At 39.4% G+C, this 13,177-nt stretch overlaps 1 protein-coding gene across 1 annotated transcript in view; it reads left to right on the forward strand.

The window, feature by feature from the left end:
• Nucleotides 1-4,336: 4,336 nt before the first annotated feature.
• Nucleotides 4,337-13,177, forward strand: part of LOC306861465 (uncharacterized protein) — a gene marked incomplete at its 3' end in the record, with an annotated part of 50,780 nt that continues 41,939 nt past the window's right edge. Inside the window, exons 1-4 of the mRNA XM_079403716.1 lie at nt 4,337-4,371; nt 4,823-4,991; nt 5,707-5,790; nt 6,178-6,291. Coding sequence (XP_079259842.1) covers nt 4,846-4,991; nt 5,707-5,790; nt 6,178-6,291 — 344 coding nt within the window. The 5' untranslated portion in view covers nt 4,337-4,371; nt 4,823-4,845. The remainder of the gene's footprint in view (nt 4,372-4,822; nt 4,992-5,706; nt 5,791-6,177; nt 6,292-13,177) is intronic.

The following is a 13,177-nucleotide window of genomic DNA, read 5'->3' on the forward strand; positions in this document are numbered from 1 at the left end:
TCCCTTTTTTCAAATTAATTTTTTCTATACAGTTTCTTGCCATGCAGCCTTTCTCTCTGGTTTTATGGCAGCTGCAGCTGTCCCTTTTATAGTTTGCAGAACATTAGAACATTACAATCTAAAATTGCTCTTTAAAGCATTGAAATAACTAAATTACAAGTTAAAATCACTGAATTAAAAATGAAAATAAAGAAAATGATTTTAACTGCTATAAGAAAAACATTAACTTGAACTTAAATGAATGCAATTTATGAAAGAAATCAGTTAAATCTGTATTTGGGAGTGTGTGTGAAAATATGAAAATGTTAAGGATTACAAAGGGGGTTACATCTGATAAGTAACTAATTTCATTACACATTTTTTCTTCGTAACTGTTACTAATTACTAGTGCTGGGCAACGATTAAATATTTTAATCGCGATTAATCGCATGATCTTCTGCGATTAATCACGATTAATCGCAGCATGCGCCAAATTCAATAATGAAATCAAAAGTAGAGTATTGTGTAACTTTATTCTTTCAAAGTTCTGCTGTATGAACAAAAGTGCAATAACATTTGGTTTGTCAAAACTTTAAACAGATAAAGGGCTTTTTTACAGCAGTTAAAAGTTAACAGTTAACATTTCTTGTAAATCTTAACTTTAACATTAATGTAATCAAATTAAATATAACATTAACGTATAAATAAAACATTAAAACAAAGTTTTTAGTTTGTAAAAAAATAATCTATAGTTCTCCCACATGCTGCATCCAATGTAGTCTGCCGAAGCCTTCCTTCAGTGTTTGTTTGGGTGGGTGATTTGCTGGCATCAACGGTGTGCATTGCATTTAAGTGATACTTCAGACTCGAAGTACTCCGATGATAAGAAAATTCAGCTTTGCAGTGGTTACAAATAGCTTTAGTTCTATCAATTCCACCGTGTGTTAGAGGTTTAAAATAAAAATGTCCCTTTAAGATTTCGGTACCTTTTTCCATTTTTCTGTCCGCACCTGATATTTTCTGTTTCGCGCTGTAGCTCTCTTATGGTGCGTTCACACCAGACGCGAATGAAGCGTTAAGCGCGAGTGATTTACATGTTATGTCAATGCAAAGACGCGATTAGACATCCTGCGGTGCGATTCGCGCGAATGAGGCGGCGCGAATGACGCGATTCGCGCGAATGGCGCGGAGCGAATTGAGCGTTTGATGCGCGGAACGCAAGTTGAAAAATCTGAACTTTGGCGGATATTTCGCGCCGCGCCAACCAATCAGGAGCTTGCTCTAGTAGTGACGTGATTAAGAGCGGAGGCAGAAATCAAAACAACAATAAAGGACATCTTATGTTTATCCACTACAGAGACATCAGAGCCAGCGGCAAATGTCAGAAGGACTAGCCGAGGTTATGCGCCTCTCTTCGGCATACATGAGCACGAGCGTCCGGTGATCGCCTGGAGCTCACGGCTCCGAAATCGGCTAAGCACATTTTCAAATAGGGGCTGTTTTTATAAATAAACCGCAGATTTGAGTTTTAAACAACTACATTCTCGGCTGAAATACACACGTCCAGTGTTTCCATAGCACATAAAGGTGATTTTATTTGCCAAATTCTATACATATGCTCTCTGTGGCAGTCATACCTGTGCGCCTGGCAGAAGCCCCGCCCATGATGCGACTTCGCGTCTGTTGTACAGTGAATTTCACGCGCGAATGAAGCTAGTAAACCCAAAATGTTCACGCGTCCAACTACGCGCGAATAGCGCGATTTATTCGCGCAAGTCGCGTCCGGTGTGAACGCACCATTAGGCACACAACAAATGATTTCATTGGTTGAGACGCGTGATGACGCTCATCCCAAGCAGCCAGTAGCATACTGATAAACATCCCACCCCAGCTGTGACCCAGTAAGTTAACGCGCGATAAACTAATTGTCGGCGTTAATTAATTAATGCGTTAACGCGATAAAAACGCGTTAACTTGCCCAGCACTACTAATTACAATTACTTTTATTTTGTAATTAAATTACGTAATACCGTTACATGTAACTAGTTACTCCCCAACACTGATTATTGTAGGTCCTCTATGCCCCGCCTCTCTCAAACGCATCATTTTCTCCTTCCGACAAGCACAGTCTGCTCTGAGTGGCCAACTGGCACAGTGCATTGTGATTGGCCGAACACCACAAGCACGAGTCGTAAAATATAACGCCCCTTTCCATAATCGCAAGCTTCAGCTTTCAAAATAAATATAAGGACAGTTAATAATGTCCTTAGTTTTACCATCAGTTCAAGGCCGAAAGGGGAGCAGAGCCGCGTGACAGACACAGTGATGATGCTCGTATGTATTTGCAGTACACAAGCTGTGATTTAGACAGCTGACTCCACTGTGACCCTGTCTCTCTTTCACACACACAACACGCAAAACTCCGGATTTGAACAGTCAATAACTAATAACAAAACATACTTACAGTCGCTGATTCAGAAGCGCCAGATTGTCAGCGCAAAGTCAGAATTACCTCCTCTCCTAGGTTCACGAAACAGTCGTCCATAAAATGCGTTGCACAAATTCGAACATCTGGGTTGTGCTGTTCTGTTGTAAGTAATTTTAATGATTCCTAAATGCATCTGCTTTCAGAAGGCCAAATAAAGTGCTTTTGCTCTCGCCTAGAAACACACAGCGTCTCCCTGACACGGCTGCATCAACACTACTGCGGTTACTGAAACCACGGCTTCTTTCTTTGTGTGAACATTTGGGCGGCATTACGCAAATATTTCCACATCGTGACGTAGACATGTGGGGGCGTGTATTAATGAGGCGTTTTAGGGGGCGTGGCAGAGTCTTAACTTTTATAAAGAATATCTCTTTGGTTTTGAGACTTTAGTCTTTGCAACTTCAGGGATCTTATCTATGCACAAACAGCTTGTAACACTCCAAAGAGAAAGGAAAACTTGAAATCGCATCATATAACCCGTTTAATGTTACAGTGTGATTTAAGGGTTTAGTAAACCTAGCTGAATCATTGTCATTTAGGAACAAGATTGCGTGGGTGATTGAATCTGTTCGCGATTTGGCTATTTAAATATCTAAAACATAAAACAAGGGCTCTAAAGCAGTGTTTAGTGGAATGAACATGTAAGGTAAGCAATCTACCACAGCTAGCAGTGCAGATTGCTTATTTTTGTTTTCTTTACATACAAAAAGTATTCTTGTAGCTTCGTAAAATTACGCTTGAACCCCTGATGTCACATGGATTATTTTAGTTTATTTATTTACAGGAGCAATGCACATTAATATACATAAATGTAAACGTGCCAGATTTAGCCCAAAAGGCTATGTTTCATCTGTAGACCCTTGACAGAATGTAAAAAGGTCACCCTAAAAACAAAGACAGAGCATCACACATATACACATCATAAGTAGAGAGAAGAGAAAAAAAATAATAATAATTACAGAAAACAAATTCACACACAAACAGAAAAATCTGTATATTCTTAAGTCAAATGCAACATACACAGTAGTGCAGCAGTAATATCCATATCCAAACCATCCTGACAAATTCTTTTTCAGAACAATACTGTATACCTTTACTCTCAATACCTTAATATATTAGAGTATGCAAGATAATACTTTTACTTAAAGGATAGTTCACCCAAAAATGACAAGTCTGTAATCATTTACTCACCCTCAAGTTGTTCCAGGTTTGGAATTTTCTTTTTTGGGAGTCTGACAGGCAGATTTTTGTCCTCAAGTTAGAATTAATTACAGTCCTAAAACCACGTCTTAAGTTCTGAGAATGATAACTTTAAAACTTTGAGTTTTATGAAATACTTTTTAATGCCTTGTGGCTCCAAACGGTCCCATTCAGACTGTAATTATTTCAACTTTAAATGTCAAATTAAATGCCATATACAGTTTATTGTATAACCAAAGTACCAATATGCATATGCATAATGAATTTTAATAATAAACAAGCCTGAAATATTTCTCTTATTTAGAAATTTTTCTGCTTTACTTCTTCCAGTTGTAAAAATATTGAGATAAAATTTGCCCTCTTACAACAATCGACAACATATTGCATTATAGACACAATATAGTTAAACCCTGTCATAATTAGTCAACAATATAAGCAATTGCTTGGAGTAAATGTGCGGTGCTGATAAATCATAGCATTTTTAAGATCAATAATCACATAAGCCATAGCATTCTTGTCTTTCCATCCCCAAAAGAAAGAAAAATATGCTCCTAAATACATTTTGCAAACATCCATTTGTAGTCACATATACACACCCACCCACTGGAAAAAGAGGTTAGGGAGTCATCAGACTGTGAGTCACCAGCTTCAGGACGTCACCACAGCTGAACAAACCGAAAGCGAAAGATTGAGCAGACTCCAAGGTAAGTTCATGTCGTATTTTGTTTTCACAACGGACAAATTTCGCTCTAAACAAAGATGCCCCAAAGATGATTGTATTGACTGACCTTCATGATATTATGTTCATATTCAACAATAAATAAAGCAACATGCCATACATCGTATATTACATGACATAGATTAAATAGCTATTAGTTAGAACCCAGACATGTCTGTTTGTTAGTTTCTATTCATTCATTCTTACTGGTACTATTGTTATTATGTTATGAGTTGACTTGTAGTCTGCTGAAGTACACTTCATTTTACACAAAGAAGTTATCCACAAAAATCTGTTTATTTGTTCACTACTCATCAGTGCTGTAATGCAGTGGTTCACAATAATGCAAGAATATGGCATCTCCGTAAGACACTTTTTCAGATGTTCAGATGTTGTGTGTGATTTAGCCTCTAAATGCAGAACTGAAATCTTTATAGAGATACAGAAGACTGGCTCTAAAATGAGTCTTTATGAGGAGAGAGAGGAGGAGGATTTTGATCACTATCAGAACCGGAGAGCAGCATCCCCAAAGCCCAGCTATGTGAGTGATGCATCTATGGGACAACCCATTTATTTCAAGGATGGAACAGGAAACTTTAAATACAGGTGAGACGATAATCGGTACTGGAGACTTAATCTAGTGATTCTCAACTCCTCTAAGATACTGGACCCTCATCAAACCCTCAAAATATCTGGTCTTTTTTAAAAATATACTGAAAGTCTAATGGTATAATATGCTAATCAATATTTAGAATTTTTAAATGTTACCGTACAGTTTTTTTTTTTTTCAATTTCTTTTCTTTTCAAACCCTTAAAATATCTCCAAAAGAGTGATATAATATTATGACACACCATGGCCCGGTTTCATAGACAGGGCATAGCCTATGCCAGGATTAGGCCACAGTTTAATTAGGATATTTAAGCAATTTTTATAAACATGCCTTAGAAAAAGCATTTTAAGACAAAACAAAAGCACATGTTTTAAGATCAGGCAGTGCAAGTTTCTTTCAGTTGAAACAGCTCAGATTTACATTTTAGTCTAGGACTAGGTTTAAGACCAGTCTGTGAAACCGGGGGCATGTGAATCAGGCGTGTAATCCAAATCTGCAGAAGTGATACAAACACATTTCTTGATGAGCAGGTTGAAATTAAGCCTGACATTTAAATCTCATTGGTTCTCATATGTCAACCACTTGTCATGACGTTTGAGGACCCTAGATATTCACAGAGAAAGAAACAAAAACAAAGAAAACTATCATTCTAACGTGGCACATTATTTTTAATAATGTTTATTATTGATGTTTTTCCTCATTATCTTTAGAAGAAATAGAAAAAGAACAGCACCTCCAGAGCCCATATATCAGCGTCCTGATCTAAGTGATGGATCAATGACCTTTAAACCCAGGTGAGACAACAACCAGTACTGCTGACAAGAGACCGATTTAAACATCAGGGTAGCGCTGCACCAGCCACTCTTAAGTTCTTACTTAAGGGGCTACTAGGAGCTTAGTAACTACTAACTAGTTTGTGAAGGCCCCGATATACTTCAAACGAAATCAAAGAACGAACTGATATGACGTAATTTTGAACAAAATCAGGCCAAAACGAAGTTTGTTTTGAGTTTGTTTCGGGCAGTTAGAAAAGCTCACCAATGCAGACTTTCTGGGGGAGTTAATTTTGGCTCCTAAACACCTTTGAGCTACCATTGTCCGTGGTGATTACGCAATCGGTGAGTGTGTTCTGGAACTCTACCTTCTTTGACGTGCAATATTTTTGTTAATGTTTTTTTCAGTATCAAGAGAAAAAGAGCAGCATATTCAGAGCCCATCTGTGTGTCTTTGGAGAGTGATGGATCCGTAAATCAGCCTCCAAATCTAAGTGAAGGATCAGTGACCTTTAAACCCAGGTGAGACAATGACCAGAACTGCCGACAATAATTATTATTTTAAACTAGTCAGACTTTTTAATATACTGGACCCCCATCACATTTCAAACAGCTAGTGGGGAAAAAATTATTTGGTCCCCTGCTGATTTTGTACGCTTGCCCACTGACAAAGAAATGATCAGTCTATAATGTTAATGGTAGATTTATCTGAACAGTGAGAGACAGAATAATGAAATCCAGAAAAATGCATTTCAAAAAAAGTTATAAATTGATTTAGTATTTGATCCCCTGTCAATCAGCAAGATTTCTGGCTCCCAGGTGTCTTTTATTCAGGTAACGAGCTGAGATTAGTAGCAGTCTCTTAAAGGGAGTACTCCTAATCTCAGTTTGTTACCTGTATAAAAGACACCTGTCCACAGAAGCAATCAATCAATCAGATTCCAAACTCTCCATTATGGCCAAGACCAAAGAGCTGTCCAAGGATGTCAGGGACAAGATTGTAGACCTACACAAAATAACCCTCAATCTCCCTCGGACTGGGGCTCCATGCAAGATCTCACCACGTGGAGTTTTACTGATCATGAGAACGGTGAGGAATCAGCCCAGAAATACACGGGAGGATCTTGATCGAGTTGCCAAACGTCAGCCTCAAAACAATGACTTAGAGAGGATCTGCAAAGAGGAGTGGGACAAAATCCCTCCTGAGATGTGTGCAAACCTGGCGGCCAACTACAAGAAACGTCTGACCTCTGTGATTGCCAACAAAGGTTTTGCCACCAAGTACTAAGTCATGTTTTGCAAAGGGGTCAAATAATTATTTCACTCATTAAAATGCAAATAAATTTTTTGAAATGCGTTTTTTTGTTCTTATTCTGTCTCTCACTGTGCAAATAAACCTACCATTAAAATGATAGGCTGATAATTTCTTTGTCAGTGGGCAAACGTACAAAATCAGCAGGGGATCAAATATTTTTTTCCTCACTGTATAGGGGTTGGAATTCAAGTAAAAGGGGAGTATATAAAGATTTGATTTGGATTATTAGCCCCGAACACAAAGACATCCTGAACCAGTTAAGTGCAAACCCTACCCCACAGCCGATTTCACTCTAGAGTTACCTCTAACTAAATCACATCAAGAAAATTTCAGACTTGAAAATGGATGGTTCCAATCGCTATAAACAATAATGTTATCTATCAGTATGTGTTACTGATGCTATACTGTAAAGTTAAAGTTAGGGTTAAGGCTGGGAGGGGGTCATGCTTGGCTGTTCAATATAGTAAGAACTTTTGGGACAAATGTAAACGATAACGGTCACATCTGGCCTTGACATGGCATGACTGAACACATGTGGGCCAAATATACACCATATATATTTTGCCATTGCTTTAGAATTGGAGGGAATTTTCTTTTGGATCACGTCTGTGATTAGGTATATTGTCCAGATGAGAGCACACAACAGGAACCATACTGTATGTAGCTTAACTATGGCACACTAGGAAAAGCTACTTGTATGGCTTAAACGTTGGTAACAAATAAACAGTGCTTAAGGGAGTGTGCAGTAGGGCTGAACGATTAATTGCATTTGCGATAATTTCGCAATATGAAAAAATGACATGCGAGAGTAAAGAGGTGTTTGATGTCATACACTGATCGATCTTTAAGTCAAAGTATGGCGATTCATGCATCACCTAATTTCATCGTAACATATAAGCCTGGCCTACAAAAAAGAACATTTATGTTTAATCTATCTAATATTGTATTGGTCATACTATACAATGATTTATTGCTTGTCTTTGTTGAATAATACAGAACATAAATAGCTTTAAAAAATAATTGCATATTAAATCGCAATCACAATATTGTAAAAAAAAAAAAAAAAATCACAATTAGAGTATTTTCCAAAATCGTTCAGCTCTAGTGTGCAGTTAATTTTTTTTATTTAAACAATTGCTTTTTACACATGAAACCTGCTATAATCATGTGCTATGCCAAATCAATAAAAAAGATCAATCAAACTAGAACAATTTACACATCTTCGTGCTGCTAATATTGCCTACTCGCACATAAGTGAGTGTTTGCACCTTTTGTAATAGTTGTGTATGAGTCCCTCAGTGGTAAGAAATAGGCAGAAGATGCTGGAAAACCAAATAATATGCAGGACCTGGAGGATTCTTGTAAAGAACTGTGGGCAGTTTAACTGGTCGAGATAAACAAGGGATAGATGACCACGTTTGGGAACCACTTATATATATTTCAGAGGATCCTTGTAAACGTTAAAATACATAGCATCAGCTCCTGCTTACATAGACGCCGCAAACCATGCAGCTAATTTATTAAATGGTATTTTACATTCTGGTATGGGTGAACTGAATAAAGTAGAAATCTCCACATGAAAATGGAGACTTTTTTTGTAGTCACATGCATATGAATGCAATTCAATAGGTGTGTTCGACTTTATGTGGCACTGCACAGATGGATCAGCGTCTGTCTTCTATAGACAAGAATCTGTGGTAAAATACGCAAACACCATGCAAGCGTCAGTACAGAAAGCATTCAACACAGAGCTGAGTTCCATTCCTAATTAAATACAGTTGCCTTGAATTTCTAACTATGTGGTCCCCAATTTGGAAACTAATGCTTCCTTGTGAATTATGAAGTGCATTGTGTGAACAGTGTTGCCAACTTCTTTCGATGGAAAGTAGCTGAAGCCAGTTTGAAACGTCGCTAAATGTCGCCAGATGACGTCTTGCGCTAATTGGCATATTCAGGACGTCAACGCGTAATATTGCCTTTTACATTTGTCTCTCTGTGCTCATACTGTATTTTAATGCAGCCAAATTCTCAATACAACTGTTTTCCTTTATATATTTGACTGTTTATGTTGTCAGTCAACAGGATAAATATGAAATAGTGACTGAAACGCAGCCCTTTAAGAATACATAACCAGCTCTCCCTTCCAAGTTAGTCTGCACAAAAATCCTGGGTCCCACTTTATATTAGGTGGCCTTAACTACTATGTACTTACATAAAAAAATAAGTACAATGTACTTATTGTGGTCATATTGTATTGCAAAACACATTTGCTGCTATTGAGGTGGGATACGGGTAAGGTTATGGACAGGTTTGGTGGTATGGGTAGGTTTAAGGGTGGGTTACGGTGTAAGGGATTGGTCAACAGTGTAAATATAAATGTAATTACAGAAATTAGTTACAGATGTAATTACATATAGGTATTTAAAAAAAAATAAGTACGATGTAAAAACACGCATGTACACAATAAGTGCATTGTACCAAATTATTAATTGAAATGTAAGTACATAGTAGTTAAGGCCACCTAATATAAAGTGGGACCAAATCCTGATTTATAATTGAAATCAAATAATACACACAAGATAAGAGAAGACAATTCCTGTGCTGTGATTTCGGCTATATTTGCATGTAAAATTAGAGAAGCAACATAATATCTATTTTTACTGAACGCTCTGCTACTCTCAGCCGCTCACTGAACAGAGCAGATGCAGAGAAAAGGCCCTTTCACACAGGACGCGGCATGCGCGATGAAACCCATTCATTTCAATGGCTTGTGCGCGCGCCGCGGTCAAAGTTCAAAATAGTTCAACTTTTGCCGCTGCGCTCTCTGATGTTTCCCCACGCGGCCAATACAAACGGGGCATCCAAACAAGCGCCGAACTCAAAATGGATGAACGGCTGATTCTCTGTGTGTCTGAATTTCCAGAGCTATACGATACAAGTTTGCGGTCGTATAGGGACATCGGGAGAAAATCTGTGTCATGGAGACACATCTCCATTCAAGTTGGCATGTCAGGTGTGTTTAAAGTCAGGTAGCTTATTGTAGGTAGGCAGTATGCGTCAGTTTGTTATGTGAAATAGAGACGGGCAGCAGCAGCATTGTGTTAAAAGCCATTCCTCCTCTAGCCTCCTCCACTACTTTGTTGAAATAAAGCTCTGTTGTTATCGAAAATGTGGTATTATAAATAAACTATACAAGCTTCTTAAATGGTTATTTAAATGTGTTATTACAACAAAAGGTAACATTTTCTCCACTTATTTAGAGGATGAGTGTAAAAGGCGATGGAAAAATCTTAGGGACAGATATATTAAGGAGAGAAAGACAATGAGGGAGAAGAGTGGTGCAGGGGCAGAACAGAAGACCACATGAAGGTATTTCTCCATTATGAGTTTCTTGGAGCCTCATGTCAGTGAGAGGGCCACTTCCTCCAATATGTCTCCGTCCCTAGAAGAGAGATCCTCTAGCCTCCAGGTTACCTCATCACCTCTGGCTGCTCAGTCATCACCACCTGGAACCCCAACTGAAACCTTTACACTTTACCTGGCCGATGTATCTCCCAGCTCCCTGTCTACTCCTGCAGTTCTGGCTGCTGAGTCTTCTGAGACTGTCTGACCCTCCTGGTGTATCCTCTGAGCCCACATCTATCTCAGCACCCCATGTATCCCATGTCCCTGCAGCATCCAGCACTTCACAGGCTATGCCAGCACCACAGGGATCAGTGAAGACCAAAAAAAGGCAGGGGCAGAAGGATGAGTTTGAGAAACAATTAATGAATGTGCTCAACCAGTCTGCAGATGAGGAGGAGCTTTTTATTTTAAATCTGGCCCCACGTCTCAGAAAACTGTCATGTGAATAAAGAAGTGAAGTACAGATTTAGTTCTTGACTGCTTTACACAGGGCTGAGTTTATTTGTTCCTCAGTGTCAGTTTTTATGTTCAAGTACTTTAATGTTTTTTTCAGAAAAACAGACACATTCTAAAAACTAACTAAATGTTCCTCCATACATTATTTTGTAACAGAATTGAGTTCATGATTCGTGTTTTGATTCAGCTGTTACAGTGATGAATCTTTGTTTAATGTATGAACTATACAGTTACAAATGTTTTTTCAAACAATTAAAAGACATGGCAAATGAAACGTGTATGTTTAATCAGGAATCAGATCTTTTAAGAATAAGTGAGTGGCTCTTAAAAGTGCATTTGTTTTATGTTGAAGAGGAAAAGCAGCAGCAGTTGAGGGATGCAGAGACGACAGGTGGGCACATCAGGCTGTGTTTTGTTGCCAGGGCACTTCACCAGCGGCAGAGGAAAAGTAGCTGGTGAAGGACTCTTCTTCTGTGGAGTTCCACCTCTGGAAGTTATGAAGGGCCACTGTTGCTTTCACAATGGCATCCACATTTGCAGGGCTCGCTCCAATCACCCGGTGGTAGAGTCTCCACTGTGCAGCAAGAATCCCAAAGGCATTCTCAACTACTCTTCTGGCTCGTGAAAGGCGGTAGTTGAAGATCCTCTGTGGTTGGGAGAGGTTTCTTCCAGGATAAGGCCTCAGCACATTCCTCCTTGTAATAAAATGAGAATAAAAAAGATATAAATAGGCTACAATTGAATATAAACCAATAATAAAACATTTAAAAGTTTAAAGGGTTAGTCTAAATGGCGCTAGGGTGATGCGGAGGAGAAGAATTGGTGAATAAAGTTATTTTTGTTTTCTTTGCGCACAAAAAGTATTTTCGTAGCTGCATAAAATAAAACCACTGATGTCAAAAATAATGTAAAAACTAGGGACTTTTCCTGTTCAGAGTTAAACTCAAGATCCAAGATAAAACAAATTATATATAAATGTATTGTTTAACATAATGACTAATTTATTATAATAAACAATAATTTATTATAAACAAATATATATATATATATATCGTCGTCTGCATCCTTCCGTCTACGTGAGACGATGGTGTAGTTTCCAGTGTCGCCACCTTGTGGTGACGCTGGAGTGTCCTCTCCAGTGGAAACTACGAAGCCTTGGCAGGGTAGTATGGAGAATCAGCTGTTGCCCATGCAGCAGACTCCCCCTCTCCGCGCAGCTGGTGGATCCAAGGGAAAGGCGAATGCCGATACAGCTTGGCACCAGCGGCGTCGCAGGAGTTGCTGGAAGGACGTTGAAGACAACGTCGGACCACCTTTGGGACTCCATCTCTGGATTTGAAATCGGGGTTTACTCCCCTAGCCTTCCCATGGGTGGGTATAGCCACAAGGCAGCGGAGGTTTAGGATCAGAGTTTACCTTCTCCTAGATGGGCTACCAATCAAGGTTAATGAGCCCCATCTGCCCGAAGCAACTGGTTTTGAGGCGCCAGAGACCCACCTTCACCCCTTCTCTTGTTAGTTAAAACGCGGTCCGCCGGGCTTAGAAACTGAGCCACTCGGGAAGTCCAGGAGCTGGATTTTGGTTGACAGAGGCTATCTGAGACGCATGCCGTTTGGGCATTTCTAGAGAAGTGAGCGCTTATCTCCCACTTCCACCCCGGCTGTATCAACCTTGGACCACACATATATATATATATATATATATATATATATATAGGCACTAGACCATTAGGTGCAATCAATATAACTTACCTGAGGGGAAAAGCCTCATCTCCCACAAAGACATGAGGCATGGGCCCCAGGTGATCAGTGCCTGGGAGAGGAGCATCTTCTGGGAGATGTAGCTTCTCTTCCCGCAGGGCTTGTCCAAAAGTGGAGGCAGCAAGGGTCCCTCCATCACTGTTCCGACCAAAAGCTCCAACATCCACCACCCTAAAAAGATACCTTGCATCCACAACCGCCAGAAGTACAACAGAGTATGTTCCCTTGTAATTAAAATACTGGGAACCTGAATTATGTGGTGCCTGGATTACCACATGCTTCCCATCCATTGCACCCACACAATTGGGGAAGTTCCACCTCTCCTTGAAGCCAAGGGCGATCTCCTGCCAATCAGCAGTCTTTGGTACAGGCAGAAATTCATCCACCAGACTGTCCCAAATGGCCTTGGACACATCTGGCACAATGCCTGCCACAGTGGAGATGCCCACTCGGTAACTAGAAGCAATGGTGG

Source organism: Barbus barbus (assembly GCF_936440315.1).
Source record: "Barbus barbus genome assembly, chromosome: 42".
NCBI classification, from domain to species: Eukaryota; Metazoa; Chordata; class Actinopteri; order Cypriniformes; family Cyprinidae; genus Barbus; species Barbus barbus.